This window comes from Suillus plorans (genome assembly GCF_016647745.1).
Source record: "Suillus plorans strain S12 chromosome Unknown HD556scaffold_67, whole genome shotgun sequence".
Classification (NCBI taxonomy): domain Eukaryota; kingdom Fungi; phylum Basidiomycota; class Agaricomycetes; order Boletales; family Suillaceae; genus Suillus; species Suillus plorans.
The window spans coordinates 137,365-154,070 of record NW_024537451.1 but is presented as its reverse complement, the minus strand read 5'-3'; the positions used below and the strand labels follow the sequence as shown (position 1 = coordinate 154,070).

Genomic DNA, 16,706 nt, shown 5'->3' with positions numbered 1-16,706 from the left:
GTTCTCCATCTCGTTGACTCATCCTTATAATTCGAAGCCGTCCCACCTCCCTTTCCACCGCCTCTCCAAGTAATCATACCCAACGATGTCCAGCTCAGATATAACATCAGCGCTCCTGTCATATAGGAAGAGGAGCATGTACAAGGTAATTCTTACCCTGCACGGTGTTTTGAACATCTACCAATTCAGGTTTCACTTTCTTCAGCAGGTAGAGCGTCTTAGGAATGCAGGCATGGCTCAAAAGTTCATTATAGATATGATTCACGGGGCTTTGTTATGAGGGTGCGCATGGAGGGTCAAGGGATGCAGAGATGGCTAGGTCAGCAAGCTCACTCATGTCGGTTGTATCCCAATCTCATCTATCGCATACTCAAGCCGAAGGTTGTGTGATTGATCTAGGTCGGCTAGCTCACTTGTGTTAGTTGTCCCCCCATCTCATCTATCGCATGCTCAAGCCGAAGGTCGTGTAATTGATCTTTGTGTTTGGGAAGATAATGTTGGCTAGGTCAGTAAGCTCACTCGTGTTAGTTGTTCCCCAATCTCATGTAGACACATTAGCGAATCTGGGTCGAATCCTTCGCTGATACTTGTCACAATGCCTCTCCTTTAGGCCAGGGAAGAGATTTATACTGCATTCAACACCATCTACATTATGCTGTGCGATTTCGGACACCTTGACGTTGTCTCTGCATCAGGCCAGGGAAGAGATCTATACTGCATTCAACACCATCTACGTTACGCTGTGCGATTTCAGACGCCTTGACATTGTCTCTGCATCAGACACGGCACTACTCGTTGACGGGGCAGTCATAATCTCAGTGAGTTTCTTTCACGACGGCTTATTTGTAACCTTCTCATCAGCTTTCGCTCCACAGGAGCACTGTTTCAAGCTCTCTTTGGTCGCAATCGTTCCGTCGATTTCTATCTCAGGAGGCTCGCATGAAAATACAGGCTGCAGTGACCAAATACCCTGTGGTGCTGTTTATGAAGCGCAACCCAGAGCAGCCTATGTGCGGTTTTCACGAGGGGTTGTGAAGATCCTTAGCGCTTTCAACATTCCACCTGAAACGTTCAAGACATAATGTACTTGAGGATCTAGAGCTCAGCACCGGGTTTAAAGAATTCTTGTAGTCACAATAATTTAATTTGATCCATCTCCTTTTCACTCGAGTGACGTTAAAGAGAACCTTAAGAGTGCCTGTAGAAGCTTAAAAAAACTGAATCTCGAACGATGGTAAATACATGCGATGAACTAGTTGTATGAAAAATTCACGGGAACTCGACATTTGTGTACTTCGCCCTTGTAAATGGCAGTACGAAGAAGAACTTCACCAACAGCAAGTGAAGTAACAGCATATACCACATCGGTAAAGCCTGTGATGCTTTCTGTGACTTCATCCCTAGATACAAGTCATCGGTAAGTGTGTAACGAGGGGCAGAACTGAATTACCAATAGTTAAAAACACCAATATATCGCCCACGGGTGACACAATAATATGGTCCGGATGCTGCAGCCACAGCAGGCATATTGTAAAGGATACCGCAGTAGAAGTAGACGAAGCAATCATCAGCCATTGCATCGATAATATCTCTATATAAGGCTTCGTCGCGATCTACCCACTTGACATTGGCGTCTACCTCTCCAGCAAAGTACGGTGTGAGGGTGAGTGCCAATGCTTCGGGTAGCCGAAACAGTGCGCCAGTAAGACTTGTGAGGGGTGGATTAGGTGACGATGAGGGTGTTGGACCTAGTGTAACCGGTGCAGTGTGCAGGGCAGAGAGCGCGGGGCTACCTAGTGGCAGATCAGTGTCCACAGAGGTGTGTTAGGAGAGCTACTCACCAAGCGTGACTGGTGCATTGCGCACGTCATGGACTGCAGGACCACTTGGTGGGGATCAGTTTCAGTAGAGGTGTTGAGAGAACTACTCACAAAGTACAATGGGCGCAGCATGCACAAAAAAGAGCGCAAGACCACCTGTTGGGCAATCATTTTCTGCAGAGGTGTTAAGAGAGCTACTTACAATGCACATGAGGCTCAGACCCGGCGACTCCTGGGCCAACCAGTGTCTGACCACCTTCAACACTTCGACCTGCTGAAAAAACCAGGGCTTCACTCGAGGGGGAGTTTGGAGGAGAGGCACTTGAGGGTGTGCAGAACTTGCGAGGGCAGTGTCCAGGATAAGGCAGTGGAGAACTCGAGTCTGTAGACGAGTCAGATTCAGACATCAGGAGTGAATTTGGTGGGAAGACATAAGTGAGGAGGATGGTAAGCAGCAGGCTTATTTATACGGCTGCAGCACATCAAGCGCTTGAGCATGTAATGCATTATAATTACAATTAAATGATGCATCACTCAGATGATGCATTAAATTTTACAAGTAATGCATTAATTGATTACTAATACTTTCACCCAGCAATTGCGCCTCAGGCCTCAGGCCTTCAGGCTGAACGGTACTACTACCGTGTGATTGAATCGAATCTTAGTGGGTATGTGTCCTTGTAATGATGCAGAAGCCACGCACACCGTCCATCCCCTGGGCCGACAAACAGTTTCATTCAACAATGTCAAGCGCCGGAAGCGTGCCAAGCCTCTTAATGTATACACCCTGCCCAACCCAGATGCTCCTAGTATTCACCAAACATACACCTTTATATCACGCAGTCAAGGCTTCCAGGCACACAGCTCTCGTGTTACCAGCTCTCAGACCGAACCCCACGCTGAAACCGAAGCTAGTGCAACAACGATCGATGAAGCTTTCGACGAGCAAATTGATTATGACATATGTAACGTCCACGACACGGAGCATATGGAGGTCAACAGTAGAACTAAACGGAAACGCACAGCTGGTGTAGGTCTCTTTTTGCACCTACTAGTGATAAACCCTTCTCACTTGTCCTTCAGGACCACCCGCTTTTATTATGGATGAATGATCGGGATATGTTCTTACTCGAGCTTCTTCGGCATGAGGGTAGAGGTAATCACACTGGTGCCACCATCTGCTGGAACTGCCATCTTGACGTCCCTCAATTTCGGTGTACCGATTGCTTGGGTACAGAGTTGTATTGTAAGGGTTGCATTGTCACCTTACACACTCGGAACCCAGTGCATCGCATTCAGGTGAGTTGATTCATACAATATTGGGACTGCACGCTCATATTTAATGTTGGGTTAGGAGTGGTCAAACTCTTGTTTTACAGCAGTATCGCTAAAGGACCTAGGCCTACGTGTGCAACTTGGACACTTTGCTGGAGATTCGTGTTTGTTACCTGAGCGAGCTTTCAATGATGATTTCACCCTCATCGACACTAACGGTATTCACACCATCGGACTGGACTTTTGTGGTTGCAAAACTGCTCAAACACGCACAAAGCAACTACTACGTGCCGCCTGGTTTCCAGCTACAACCGTCGATCCACGCACTGCAGCAACCTTCCGCATCCTCGAGCAATATCACCTTCTGTCGTTTGAGTCAAAGGCTTCTGGATATGAGTTTTATCAGTCGATTGCGCATCTGACTGACAATACTGGGCTTCGAGTTCAAAAGGTGAGTTATTTGATTTTCTGCCTTATTGTATGCGTCTCATTACCTATGGCATCAGGACCGTTATGAGCCATTCTTACGGATGGTCCGTGAATGGCGTCATCTCAAGATGCTCAAGCGAGCAGGCCGAGGACACGATCCAGCTGGTGTGGCGAATACGCAAAGCGGCGAATGCGCTGTGTTATGTCCTGCTTGCCCTCAGCCCCTCAAAAACCTTCCAGACAACTGGAAAGATGTTCAGGATGACAAGAGGTGTGTATTATGCTCATACGTAGATTACTTATTCATGCTTCACAATCCCTTAGGTGGCTATATGCTCTCTTCGTAGCTATTGACACAAACTTCCGTCTCAAAAGACGTATGGTGTCTAAAGATTCTACAGACCCTGGGCTCAGTCACGGATGGGCATACTTCGTAGATGAGACGGCATACAAGGCATACTTGCAAGATCATGCTGGTACGCCACAGGAGGTAAGTCATTCAATGACTCGTTGTGATTCACTCTGACCGCTTTAGCAGAAAAGTACCTGCGCATCACATAACGCAGTCAATATGGCCGATACGAAAGTGTCTCAGGGACTTGCCGCAACCGGAGTGGGGACAATAGATTGCGCACGCCATAATATGAAGTTGCCCAACGGTGTTGGAGACTTGCAGAAGGGCGAAAGGTGAGTTATATCAATTGGCAAGCAACCATCTGTACTGACTGCACATAGATACAGTAACATGGATTATCTGTTTCTGTCAACCCTCCGTGGACGCTGTGTCGAGACGCTCAACGTATCATACGATATCGCCTGCCAGTGGCACAAAAACCTTTGGGAACGTATGTCCACGATGCCTCCAAGCCTCCATCTGGACCCTCTTACTAAACTCATCAGGTTTTTACTATTGAATTACCGGTTTCTCGTGCCTTTGCTCACTTATTAATTGCCAGATTTTTTGTACCCAAATTTTATCTACCAGCGCACATTTCAAAATGCCAAACTACGTATTCGTTCAATCTCTCGAAGAATGTTGGACGAACGGATGGTGAAGCCCCCGAACGCGGTTGGTCAAATATCAACCCGGTGTAGGACACGAGCTGGCGCTGGGCTCGTATCGAGCTATTTCACAGTACACGCCAAATACCTGTCACATGCTAATCACTTCCCGATGTTATCCGACGCTAACCCGCCAAACCGACGTTTAGGCCGCATCGGACCCGATGTTTTCCCGCGCACTTGTCCTATCCGTGTCCCGTCCTGTCTTGCTAGCCCCACTAGGTGTGTAGTTCATTATTTCGCACATTACTCACGTCGTAGCCAGCGCTATTACATGTTTTCCCATAGTCCGCAGCGCCTCATGTTTATTTACATGTACTTCGGATCCGAAATACTCCGCCGCTACTTTCGCCTATGGGTTCCGCATTTCTACGTACTTACATATATATTGGACTGACCTCGAGCATTATTCATTTATCCAAGTAGAGGGGAGCAGTTCCCCGACGCTTAGTGGTCAAACCCGATATTTCGTAGTTCTTAGTTGATATTGCGAATATCATCGCTCTTTCATTATCCATATCAGTCATTGTTATTATCGCGCACACCGCTCGCTCTTCCGACGCTCGCTATAGCGTTACTATTAGTTTCCAACATCCCGAACCCGAACCCGATATCCCGAAACCCCGAAAACATCGGACCCGACGCTTTTGCGTCGGACATCGTAATTATACCTTTGGACATTGTTTCCCGCGCTCGGACTATTGACCCCACATCACTCACTTACCCCCAAGACTATTCCCAGACCGCAGACCCCTGGGTCGAACGCACTTGTCAGGCAAGTATAGCAGAATAGGCAGTGCAAAGACCACAACACAAATATATCAGTTAGGAGCAATCTTTGTTTTGTTCCTCTCAGTATTGTTGTTTCTACAACTGGAGCCCACCGCGAGGGGTCCATCTGGTTTAGTTTTGATTAAGTGATTTTGATTTTAGGATTTCCCGACGAACCCGTACTTCGGACCCGACGGCCCGACGATATTTCCGACGTACCCGCAGTTTTTCCCATCATGCCCGACAGATTTGGCATGCCATTCAGGACAGAACAATCAGCCCCAAGATTCACCGGCGATGTTTACGGAGTTTTCGCATTTTTGCAATCTGTAGACCAACTCGGACAAAAGTGCAATTTATCGGACACTGAGCTCATCAAGTATACTCTCAGATATATCCAATGCGACCACAAAGAACTATGGGCAGGATGCCCTGAGGCCCGAGGTACATCTTGGTTAGATTTTACTAACGAAATTCTGTCGTCCTACCCAGAAGGAGGCATACACGAGTATACCCGACCCGATCCGCAGCCCGAAATACCCGAACCCGAGGAATCCGATGATTATGAATGGTGGACACTTCACCTAAGTGACGAATACACACCCGCACAAGAACGCCTAACTTCAGAAATAGAAATCTCCGCACCCGAAGACCCTATCACAACATCCGACGCCCCAGAGGGAGTCCGAAGTTCCGAAATTTCGGACTTGACCTTCGGACAAGTTCAGTTACCATCGGAACAATTGGATGTATTCGTAGAAGTCATTGATGCAGACGTACTAACATCAGAAGTCTTAGATTCAGAGCTAACGTCGCTAGAAGACAACGTACCCGAGACACCTGAAACATCGGCCGACGAATTCCCAGAAATATGGGATATTTGTACCAGGAGTTTAGATCACGAACTCGTTTTACCTTCTCCAGATCGCACTGATCATTTCGTTCACGCAGTAGCCGTCGCTTTAATTCTCACCGGTTATGTCACTAGGTCTAGGTATCATTTTGAATTGTCACACCCGAAAATCCGCACGTCAAAGCCCGAAACACCCGAAACACATTTCCCCATCATCCCGAAGATATGCCCCGTTTACCCGCAGTTTCCCTGCATAGTTTCGCCCTATCGTCACCCGTCGCATCGGATCCGAAATATCCGATTCCATCATCCGGTCTACCGACGCTTTCAATACCCTCGTCCATCGCACTCCCAGATCGCGTTTTACCAGTATGAAAGCCAACGACGTCTTTACCTTAGGAAAAAGCTATAGTTCGAAACCCCGAAATTTCGGGTAACGCGATACCCGAAAACGCGCACATATGTTCATAGCTTGCACGTTTCACCCCGGGATTAGGCCGGTGTTTCATATCTCAATAACCCGAAAAACCACTATCCTCATACATCCGCACCTACAGAAGAAACTAATAGTACACAGACATTCGAATCCGAACGCGCGTTAATAACCCCTATTTATATAGCATTTCATCTTCGAACTGCGCATCGCGCGCGCACCCTTATATATACGTAGAAAAACCCGAAAACCCGAAAAACCCGAAGAAAGACAGTCAAAAGTTGCACGAAGAAGTCAAGTCAGATGGTAATCTGCGTCCATAGTATCATCTTGACTACGTTATCCGAAAATTCATCTGGCACTTATGATTATTTTTTTCATTGTTTTTTATTAGACACCCTAGTAGGGGATGACCTAGCATCAAGACACGAGACACGGACACAAGGGACACAGGACATACATGGAAACTTCGGACATCGCATCGGACCCGACGCTTTGACATTTCGGACATTAGAAGAATTCATTGGACATCACGCTTTGACATTCGGAAAACACGCGGAATACATTGTACAGCTAGGAGAAACGCTAATTGGTAGTACAGAAGCAGAAAGAAATTGAAAGAGACAGTATTCAGAAACGCGCCTTTTTGGTGACATGCGCCCGCATCATGTCCAACTCATTCGCAACTTCGGACATCAGCCCCTGGATAGTGCGAAACTTCGCATAGACACCCCGAAGCTTACCCGCCAAAATCAGGTCCTCTCCGCTCAAACCCGAATCCGCAAGTGCGAAATCCTCTTCCTCTACATCCGCCAACTTCCTTTTCCTACCCTGAATCAGCACCACCGGCTTTGTCTTCGAAATACGCGAGGCGGATGCCATATCTTCACCATCGGAAATCGTAATAGGAGGTTCGGATCCGAGCGAAGACCCGACCCGAACCTTGGAAGCCGCCATCGGCCGACGCGCAGACGCTTTGCCCTTGGCGCGCGCTAAATACAGGAGTCAAAACGCCGAAAAATGCGAAAAAGAGGAAAACTCACCAATACGAGAATAGGAACATGCCTGTTTAGAGTTCCGGCACTCTGTACACCCGCGTTTTTCGGGTCCGAAGCATTCGGTGTCACGCTTAGCGCAGCGGTCGCAGGGAGGGTCGTGAAGGATCATTCCATCATCAGAATCATCATCCTTGCGAAATATCTAGCGTAAGACAAACGCAAAAATTTCGGACTTACCTTCGGCGCAGGATGCTTTGCCTTGCGCACCCGAGTCGGCCGCTTAATCGGAACTTCGGATTCGCCGTCCGCATCTTCTTCTTCATCGCCCTCACCTTCCATCGAGACATCCGCAGGTGCGCCTTGAGGTTCGGAAATTTCGGCCTGACGCGCGGCCATTTCCTTGAGCGCATGCAGCTGTTCCACGAAGCGATCATGAATCCCCACCAATTCCTTACCCCTCGCAACATCCTCCGCAGTCAACGCAAGTGCGACACCCTTATCCTTTCCGGCCGCTATAAAGATTCCGATATCGGACTTTCGGATATTAGCACGGAAAACCCGAAAATCACAGCAAATGCGACGCACCGAAATCTTGTTCCACCTCCTGCACCATTCTTCCTTTTCCACCATGAGATCCGGCCTATCATCTGGTACGCACTTCGATTCGGCCTCCATCTTTTGCCGAAGTTCCGAAAATCCGCGCTGGAGAGACTCAGCCTCAGGAGATAAGACTTGTGCAGTGTCAAAGGGGAACGCCATAGTGAGATTAGATGAAGGGGAAAAGAATGAAAGAAGAGAAGCGCAGTTGTCAAGGGCTCGGGTTTATATGCAGAAATCGCGAGAAAGTCTCGGCCGCATTTCCCGCTGGTCACGTGACTTAGAAACCCGCAAATTTGGTGAAGACTTCCCGCATACCGCTGACTGGGGACAGTCAGTATTCAAAGTTCGTAGGAGATGTAGGACACGAGCTGGCGCTGGGCTCGTATCGAGCTATTTCACAGTACACGCCAAATACCTGTCACATGCTAATCACTTCCCGATGTTATCCGACGCTAACCCGCCAAACCGACGTTTAGGCCGCATCGGACCCGATGTTTTCCCGCGCACTTGTCCTATCCGTGTCCCGTCCTGTCTTGCTAGCCCCACTAGGTGTGTAGTTCATTATTTCGCACATTACTCACGTCGTAGCCAGCGCTATTACATGTTTTCCCATAGTCCGCAGCGCCTCATGTTTATTTACATGTACTTCGGATCCGAAATACTCCGCCGCTACTTTCGCCTATGGGTTTCGCATTTCTACGTACTTACATATATATTGGACTGACCTCGAGCATTATTCATTTATCCAAGTAGAGGGGAGCAGTTCCCCGACGCTTAGTGGTCAAACCCGATATTTCGTAGTTCTTAGTTGATATTGCGAATATCATCGCTCTTTCATTATCCATATCAGTCATTGTTATTATCGCGCACACCGCTCGCTCTTCCGACGCTCGCTATAGCGTTACTATTAGTTTCCAACATCCCGAACCCGAACCCGATATCCCGAAACCCCGAAAACATCGGACCCGACGCTTTTGCGTCGGACATCGTAATTATACCTTTGGACATTGTTTCCCGCGCTCGGACTATTGACCCCACATCACTCACTTACCCCCAAGACTATTCCCAGACCGCAGACCCCTGGGTCGAACGCACTTGTCAGGCAAGTATAGCAGAATAGGCAGTGCAAAGACCACAACACAAATATATCAGTTAGGAGCAATCTTTGTTTTGTTCCTCTCAGTATTGTTGTTTCTACACCGGTTGCCTCAAGCACTAAGGAAATGGGGCCAGGGTCTCGACGGGATACTCTCGACGATCACTTCGGTGATTGGAACTGGAAGAAGTCGGTCGGTCTCGGTACGTATTCTCTCTAGCACTACAGCATTGGTATGTTCTCACTTCATGCTACTGTGTCAGGTGCTACTCTTCTTCGCAAGATGAATGAGGCTAACGAGGAACATCAAGCTCACGCAAGCGCTTTTGAAGAGCTCAACGAAGCCTTGGCGCCAGAAACCACTGCAGGATGGAGAGCGTGCGTTGAGCATTGGGAAGAAAATCCCAATGATGCATCTGTGCCCAATCCTTTTGAAACGAAGGTTTCGAGTAAGTCAATCATCCGCAAACATTGCGCAATATCTAATATTTCAACAGCAATCACGCAAGCTGCAGTTAGACTCAAACTTGTTGAACAAGAATCACGTCAACTTCGGGAAGGTAACAACATATCGCTACATCCAGACATATCGCCCAGTGTGTTTATCGCAACGGGAATTGACCTCGAGAGTGAACAGTGAGTAGCACTACCATTTTTTTAATTGATATCACTAAATAGCCTTAGGCGTCGTTTCAAATCGGATTTCGCTCTCCGAGGAGCACACCAAACAGATAGACAGAAGACCGTTCTCGTGCGGCAGCAGAATGCCCTCCAGCGCAAGGTGGATGCATGGAAGCAAGTGCAACTCCTCTACACTCCAACGGCGCAGTTGTTAGCATCCCGAATTGAATCCATCGGCATTCTGCCACTGGCAGAAGACATCAAGCTCTTCTTACCATCATCGTTGACGGCTGACTCCGTATCCTGCAGCCCCCACCTTCACACAATCGAATGGGAGCTACGAATCGCACAGGCAGGGGATGCGCTGGACGATATTAGACAGAGTCTTCGACTACGCGACTACATGTACACCTTCAAGCGGAATTGGATTCGTGGACAGAGTGCAAATACCCGGGCGCAAAACGCACTTGGCCGAGTAGAGGCAAGGGCCGCAGCTTCGGCTGAGAAATATCGCGCTGCCCATGCCGCATTATCTTCCCTTGCACCTGTTCTAAACAAGGTAGGTTGGGATGTTAAATTTCGCTCGCTGAACAACAGAGACGATGTCCGTGGGATGATGGTGCCTAGAAAGGGGGAGAGTGAGGGAAGACGGCAGCTCTCGTGGATTTGGTTGGTGGAAGGAGTCGGAGATGACGAAGATGAAGTAGTCCAGGATGGTATGTTTTTCGCCCATATGCTACAACATCCCGCTCACCAGATTAACTGTGATAGGTCTTCGGGTTGAGTGGTGCAAAGCTCGCGCCAGGATGATGCGCTGGAAGGAAGAGATTGAGTTGCTGGAAGAAGAAATGCATCGCGTTCTCCGATTTCTTCAATGGCATGCGCTCTGGTGGGACAATGTAGCTCATTTGCGTGCTCTCGCGGGGGCTGAAAAGGAAGGGGTAGTTGCCTATGCCACTCGCCAGGCTCATCTACGTCGTGACCTCAGTGCCAAGTTCGAGACTTCATGGGCCCGATATCTTACTGCTCCTCCTTCACTCTGTACTACTGTCATAGTTTAACCCGAATTGTAGCCCGCGCGCAAATTGTCACATGATATATGTTTGAGTATTATGACATCACTCAAGGAGAATGTGCTTATGCTAGCAATGTCTGAACCTTAGTTACATGATGATGTGATGCATTTGTCAGTGAGCCAGGTATCTTGTAGTTACACTGTATTAATGCATTTACTGGCGCCTGGTAGTTACACTCGTTAATGCACAAACAGTTTCTTGTAACTAGACTATATAATGCATTAACTTGTCAGGATGTTGTGTCATATCGTAACAGATCTGTCTTTTCCCGCGTTTTTGTATGACAAGTACACGGCCGATTCCAACAATTTGGAGGAAGGTCTTTTCAAGGGAAAAATTCTATTGCAGGTTTGTAGTGTCCGAGTTGGTCAGGAATGATCTCACTGTCGTTCTCAGGGCTACAAAGCAGTGTTCACGTCTCCCTCTTCCGCAAAAGACATCGAGGGTGACAGTGACGGTGCAGATGTCATCCAGAACAACAGACGCGCGAAGAATTCATTTTCTGGGATCAAGGTAAAAAAACATGTAGCGCAAATTATCAAAATGGAGAAAGTTACTCCTCGTTCGATTGCTTACATCGCCTGTCAAGTAAGCCATCATTGCAGTGTTTATTGTGATTGATTAAATATATGATTTGGTAGGTCAGATTTGCACTTTCGTCTGTTACCTCGTGGCGTTCCGTCGACGGCGACTTTGACTACATTCAATTCTGGCGGTCCATCGTAGATTTCTTTGAAAAGCCTCCCGGTCGAGAAGCGCAACGCAGGGTCAACAAACTTTTGGAGTGGTGGACTAGGTACGGTATTTATACTTCAACGAGTCTCAACTGACGTCAAGTCATTCAGGAAAGTTTTTGGCAGGAGCCGCCGCAAGGATCTTAGCAACACAGCAAAAGCAAATATGTCTGTGAATGCTCTTGCGAGGCAAAGAGCACAACTCGATGATGCCGCTTTCGATTCAAACTAGGGACTATCGTATATATTTTATGATGCAATAATAATACTTGCCTGGTACAACATATTGAGAGACTGAGGATCATTGTCATTGTGTAGCAGAATCAGTGACTATTAGCTGCCTTTATTCACAATCTCCGGAGGTATAAAGCTATGATTCCTACATAGATGCGCCTATTTGTTTTCAATAGGCTGGAACGAGGACATACAGTGTGATCATGGTGATTGCTGAATTTTCGTGTCTTCATAACAATCACTGCGTGGAAGATATGGACTTGCAACATGAAAAAAGTTGAAAGACACATCAAATTCAAGGCCCGTAGACAATACTCGAGGTAGTAGAACATCAATAGAAGAGAGCCACACGTAAATCGAATAGCCTTGTGATTATAAGAGCTATATATAAGATACATAAATTTTACCGACGACAACGGTATGGTTAGATTCGGAAGCTTGATTTTCGAGGTCCTAGATGTGCACGAAAATGGTCCCTCTGCAGGGCGCAAAGACGCACCATTATATCGATGTATTGCACAGTATAAAAAAGGGCTGTCGAATGGTAAGCATTGTGCCAAGGTGAGGCATGAACCTGTACCGTCGAATTCTGAGATCAAGTACTATAGTATACCGCAGCCAGTCATTATCAACCCCACGGTGAAAAGTCCTTGTTGTCTGCTTAGTGAACAAGAGTCGGGTTGTGCGCGATGGTACTGCCAGCCATTATTTGCCCAATGATGTATATTGATTGTTGTCCGCTTAGTAAACACATTCTGGGTTGTGTGCAATAGTACAGCATATTCACACACATTGCGCAATGGAAAAGCTTTTGATACTCATTCCCAACTAATGCATAGCGGACATTCATTTGACATTTCAAGCAGATGGCATAACTTGTCAAAGCAGCACCGAAAATTGCTATCGCTCGCTCGTCGAGCGCACCCGCGCTGTCGGGACGATTCAAATGTTCAGTCTTCCATGGATGATTGATACGCAACCGAGAGACATCGATGATTCGACACATAACCGAAGAAAATCAGCATAGTTGTTTTTTTTTTCATTCGCTCACTCGTCGAGCGCACCCGCGCTGTCGGGACGATTCAAATGTTCAGTCCTCCATGGATGATTGATACGCAACCGAGAGACATCGATGATTCAACACGTAACCGAAGAAAATCAGCATAGTTGTTTTTTCTTTCATTCGCTCACTCGTCGAGCGCACCCACGCTGTTGTGACGATTCAAATGTTCAGTCCTCCATGGATGATTGATATGCAACCGAGAGACATCGATGATTCGAGACGTAACCGAAGAAAATCAGCATAGTTGTTTTTTCTTTCATTTGTCAGGCTTTTGTAACGTTTCTATTGTGGTTTAGAGAATTTATTGGAAACATGAATCAGTGCCTAGTGATAATAGTGTCGATGGATCGAGCACTTGGGACCCCCAGGTCCCGAATAGACACGTACGGAATTGCTGTTGTAGCGCGCGAACACGTGCGATTGTCCTGAACCATGACGTGATATACATTATGCCCATCGAATAGTAAGTGATATAATGAGGTGGTCGATGACCCGCTGCTATCAAGTCCCGAGCTAAGGGACCGCATCATAACGAGGTGTGGATCATTAGCTGTTACTACACCTTCCCTTCAAGTTTGAATTTAAATGAGGTTGCTACCTTTTCCCAATCACACGCTTTTGTAGGAAAATCAGACTATCTCCTTTCCTGTATCAATCCAAATATAACAATATGATTCTCGATAGCAGAATTATGCTAGTTCTGGTGATTATGGACTATATATCATCATATATACCCATTTGATTTCTTCACCAGTCCACTGATGACTTTAACCATATCCTACAGTTCATCCATCGCCTTCGGAGTATGATTACGAGAAAGAAGAGCGGCTGGAGCCCAAATACCAAAAGCAAACAGGGATATTCGAGCACAGAGAACAGTGGAGCTCAGGTCTCAGCGCACGCGTATGGGTGGAGCGCGAATTGCTTCCGCGTAGTGCTGCCGTGGTCCGGTCCTGAACCTTGGTTCGAACCTGACCAATGGTCAGGTCCGTCCATGGTTCGGTCCATGGTTCCATATTTTGGATGGACCGAACCGAAATGAGGTTCGTGGTCCACTATTTTCTGAACGGTTCTCACATAGGTTCGGACGTTCCCGAACCGTTCTGAACCCCGAACCGAATTGTCCTCGCGATATCGGCGAGGCACACCCATGCTCACTTCGACTTCGACTTCGACTTCTCCCCCCATGGTCATGTCGACTTCGGGGATCCTCAAGATTCGCATTGTCTTTGAATCGGACGCTCGCATCCCGCACCCCCGGTTGTCAGAAGATGCTCAAGGTATGTGAACTGCCAGTCAATAATCTCAATATATTGATTGGTATATCACATTGGTATAGATCTACTTTTTGCTTGCCCCCGGTTTCCAGGAGACGCTCGAGGTATGTCAACTGTCAATAAGCTCAATATACTGATTGATATATCATTGATATAGATTTACTGTTTGCTTGTTTCACACATAAAGGGAGCAAGCCCCACCAGGTGAGTCGTATCATTTCCTCTCGACATGTCCGAATCTGACGGATGTGCTCTCAATGCTGACGGCTCCCTCAAGGACGCCAAAGATATTGTATTTTACAATGACCCTGATGATATTATCCCACTTGGCACTCCGTCCTCTGCCCAGCCAACACTATCTACCACTCCCACAGGCTCAGACGCCTTCTCAGTGCTGCTGAAGGCTGGGCGCAAACCAGCACCGGTTACTGCAGGTGCTCGTCGCTCCATTCGGACATTCAAGCCTTCTGCTCGCCTCTGCGATGCCGACAACGCTTGCTCTCACCCATCATCCTCAAACAGCTCAACAGCCCGCAAACGTGCATTATCTAGTGCGACCGAGCGGCTAGTCAGCAAAAAGGTCGCATTGCAGCTCTCAGCCCCGTTATCTGATGATGACTAGTGATGTTCCAGCCCGGCTTGGGCTCAAAGCCCCGGCTTAGGCTCGGCCTGGGGGGGGCTTAGGCTCACCAGATTTCAAGCCTGAGCCGTGAGCCCAAGCCGGCCCAAAGCCGGGGCTTAAGCCCATGCAAGCTGCGGCCCACATGTTGAATCAATGTCCGAGCTCCACCATGCCGTTCCCAACACCACGAACACCACGCGCAAACGCCCAGCACACGTCAGCAACTGCTGACGTGGCTCAGACGAATACGGACGATGGACGAGAGCAGGATAAGGGAAGACAAGGAGGAGAACGAGAACGAGAGAGAGGACTCAGAGGAGATGGACAATCGGTAGCACTCGAGTGCTTCGATTCTGCACGCCCGGAAGAGTACATTTTACTGCAAGCATGGATCAGTACTTGGCCAATTCGCTTGAAATACAATTTGCGTACACTCGCACATTCCTCCCGTATCGGTTGACCTCGAGTGGTGTAATGGGAATAAGAGTGATATCAAACGTCTGGTCTGGCGTGGTGATATCCAGTTCAGAGATGCCGGGAGTTGGCACCTGAAGATTCTGGATATCCGTTTGAAGCTGATGCACGAAGCGCAGAACAATCAGCCTCAGAACGCGAACCGTAATTGATACTCACAAGCACGACATCACAGTCACCACCTTCAACGCGAGATCGAATGCGCTACACGCTTCCCAGACCGCCCCAGTGCATTTCTCGTTGTAATAGATGTTGCCGGCAGCGTTGCGTAGCTTGTTTGTGGTGTTCAGGAGGGCCTTGCGCTCTGTGGCACAGCTGGAAAAGAAGTTCTCAGTCGACGCATATCGCAGAGACGTTGCAACTTACATAGTAGAGCCTGTCAGTGCATAAGGCGAGGTGTTGTTGATGAGTTCCAGAGTCTGCTCATAATTCGCGTCGTCGTACACATAAACCTGGAAAGTTGTTAGTACATCTGGCCACATTTGCGAACGAAAAACCATTACAGTGATGACAGGACCAAAGATTTCTTCTTTCATCATGATGTACCAAAGCCGCGGCTTGGGCCGCCGGCTTAGGCTTTTCTCAATCCAAGCCCAGGCCTAAGCCCTGCTCAGGCCGTGACTTAGGCCTGGGCTGGGCCCGGCCTATTTGGGCCCGGCTTGGGCCGGCCCAGGGCTTCAAGCCGGGCCTTGCACATCACTAATGATGACGACTTTCACGCGGCTGGTGCCGATACGGATACTGACACTGATCCTGGCACTGGCCACACTGGCCACTCTGAGTCAGTCGAAGATGAGGACGCACCCGAAGATGACGATGCGCCGACAGCTGAAGACGAACCTGACGACGAACCTGACGATGAACCTCAAGACTCAAACATCCGAGCCACTCTGTCAAAGAGTGAGCGCACTGCTGATGTTCGCACTGTCTTCACTCGCAATGACAAGGAATGGGTATGCGACGCAATGCACTCGCGACTTCCACGTTCACTGCATTACAATTGCTGAAGGGAGCATATAGGAATGGGCACCTTTCTGCAGCAGTAGAGGCTGAGGGCCATGCAGCTTCATTGGACAAGTAGCTACACTGTCTATGTTTTTTGTCACTAGCTGTAAAAATTTTTGTGTTCGGTTCGCGTTCAGACCGAAAAAAAACCGAACCTGACCGTTTTGAACCGTTCGCAAAGGTCCAGTCCAAGGTTCGGCAAGTCTACTAGAACCGGACCTAGGTTCGGTTCTTGGTTCTTGCTCAACCCTCAATGAACCGGA

At 48.1% G+C, this 16,706-nt stretch overlaps 10 protein-coding genes across 10 annotated transcripts; 7 read left to right on the top strand and 3 right to left on the bottom strand.

Moving 5' to 3' along the window:
• Positions 1-876: 876 nt before the first annotated feature.
• Positions 877-1,035, top strand: HD556DRAFT_1245052 (uncharacterized protein; the record flags this gene model as incomplete). The annotated part of the gene is made up of 1 exon (XM_041298503.1): positions 877-1,035. A coding segment is annotated over one exon (159 nt), but the record flags the coding sequence as incomplete, so codon positions are not given.
• A 217-nt stretch (positions 1,036-1,252) lies between these two features.
• Positions 1,253-2,227, bottom strand: HD556DRAFT_1311976 (uncharacterized protein; the record flags this gene model as incomplete). Its single annotated transcript, XM_041300598.1, has 5 exons — positions 1,253-1,400; positions 1,451-1,793; positions 1,842-1,874; positions 1,932-1,976; positions 2,023-2,227. 5 exons carry the CDS (start codon positions 2,225-2,227, stop codon positions 1,253-1,255), a joined length of 774 nt encoding a protein of 257 aa, XP_041155762.1.
• Positions 2,228-2,563: 336 nt separating this feature from the next.
• HD556DRAFT_1447773 (uncharacterized protein) lies at positions 2,564-4,619 on the top strand (the record flags this gene model as incomplete). Its single annotated transcript, XM_041307334.1, has 9 exons — positions 2,564-2,598; positions 2,664-2,850; positions 2,904-3,119; positions 3,175-3,546; positions 3,602-3,795; positions 3,849-4,014; positions 4,063-4,211; positions 4,266-4,424; positions 4,481-4,619. The coding sequence occupies 9 exons, from the start codon at positions 2,564-2,566 to the stop codon at positions 4,617-4,619; spliced, it is 1,617 nt and encodes a 538-aa protein (XP_041155761.1).
• A 974-nt stretch (positions 4,620-5,593) lies between these two features.
• Positions 5,594-6,622, top strand: HD556DRAFT_1447772 (uncharacterized protein; the record flags this gene model as incomplete). Its single annotated transcript, XM_041307333.1, has 1 exon — positions 5,594-6,622. One exon carries the CDS (start codon positions 5,594-5,596, stop codon positions 6,620-6,622), a length of 1,029 nt encoding a protein of 342 aa, XP_041155760.1.
• A 540-nt stretch (positions 6,623-7,162) lies between these two features.
• HD556DRAFT_1403051 (uncharacterized protein) lies at positions 7,163-8,633 on the bottom strand. Its single transcript, XM_041303869.1, has 4 exons — positions 8,227-8,633; positions 7,879-8,175; positions 7,687-7,831; positions 7,163-7,635 (listed from the first exon to the last, which is right to left on the bottom strand). The coding sequence occupies exons 1-4, from the start codon at positions 8,398-8,400 to the stop codon at positions 7,274-7,276; spliced, it is 978 nt and encodes a 325-aa protein (XP_041155759.1). The 5' UTR covers positions 8,401-8,633; the 3' UTR covers positions 7,163-7,273.
• Positions 8,634-9,464: 831 nt separating this feature from the next.
• HD556DRAFT_1447770 (uncharacterized protein) lies at positions 9,465-11,019 on the top strand (the record flags this gene model as incomplete). The annotated part of the gene is made up of 5 exons (XM_041307332.1): positions 9,465-9,540; positions 9,601-9,786; positions 9,835-9,973; positions 10,022-10,674; positions 10,730-11,019. The coding sequence occupies 5 exons, from the start codon at positions 9,465-9,467 to the stop codon at positions 11,017-11,019; spliced, it is 1,344 nt and encodes a 447-aa protein (XP_041155758.1).
• A 249-nt stretch (positions 11,020-11,268) lies between these two features.
• On the top strand, positions 11,269-12,000 carry HD556DRAFT_1447769 (uncharacterized protein; the record flags this gene model as incomplete). The annotated part of the gene is made up of 4 exons (XM_041307331.1): positions 11,269-11,382; positions 11,431-11,622; positions 11,676-11,830; positions 11,880-12,000. 4 exons carry the CDS (start codon positions 11,269-11,271, stop codon positions 11,998-12,000), a joined length of 582 nt encoding a protein of 193 aa, XP_041155757.1.
• Positions 12,001-13,514: 1,514 nt separating this feature from the next.
• Positions 13,515-14,964, top strand: HD556DRAFT_1311972 (uncharacterized protein; the record flags this gene model as incomplete). The annotated part of the gene is made up of 8 exons (XM_041300597.1): positions 13,515-13,528; positions 13,640-13,713; positions 13,850-14,010; positions 14,052-14,108; positions 14,147-14,345; positions 14,405-14,446; positions 14,500-14,546; positions 14,620-14,964. The coding sequence occupies 8 exons, from the start codon at positions 13,515-13,517 to the stop codon at positions 14,962-14,964; spliced, it is 939 nt and encodes a 312-aa protein (XP_041155756.1).
• A 275-nt stretch (positions 14,965-15,239) lies between these two features.
• On the bottom strand, positions 15,240-15,979 carry HD556DRAFT_1496918 (uncharacterized protein; the record flags this gene model as incomplete). Its single annotated transcript, XM_041308902.1, has 3 exons — positions 15,240-15,567; positions 15,598-15,753; positions 15,805-15,979. Coding segments are annotated over 3 exons (542 nt in total), but the record flags the coding sequence as incomplete, so codon positions are not given.
• Positions 15,980-16,143: 164 nt separating this feature from the next.
• On the top strand, positions 16,144-16,519 carry HD556DRAFT_1447766 (uncharacterized protein; the record flags this gene model as incomplete). Its single annotated transcript, XM_041307330.1, has 3 exons — positions 16,144-16,219; positions 16,267-16,391; positions 16,448-16,519. 3 exons carry the CDS (start codon positions 16,144-16,146, stop codon positions 16,517-16,519), a joined length of 273 nt encoding a protein of 90 aa, XP_041155754.1.
• Between the last annotated feature and the right edge of the window lie 187 nt (positions 16,520-16,706).

Bases quoted from the DNA above. Each gene is read 5' to 3' on its own strand.
- HD556DRAFT_1403051 (XM_041303869.1), bottom strand. From the start codon at position 8,400: ATGGCGTTCCCCTTTGACACTGCACAAGTCTTATCTCCTGAGGCTGAG. The intron at 7,832-7,878 runs GTAAGTCCGAAA...ATATTTCGCAAG, and splicing joins CAAAGCATCCTGCGCCGAAG to GATGATGATTCTGATGATGG. The intron at 7,636-7,686 runs GTGAGTTTTCCT...TCCTGTATTTAG, and splicing joins ATGTTCCTATTCTCGTATTG to CGCGCGCCAAGGGCAAAGCG.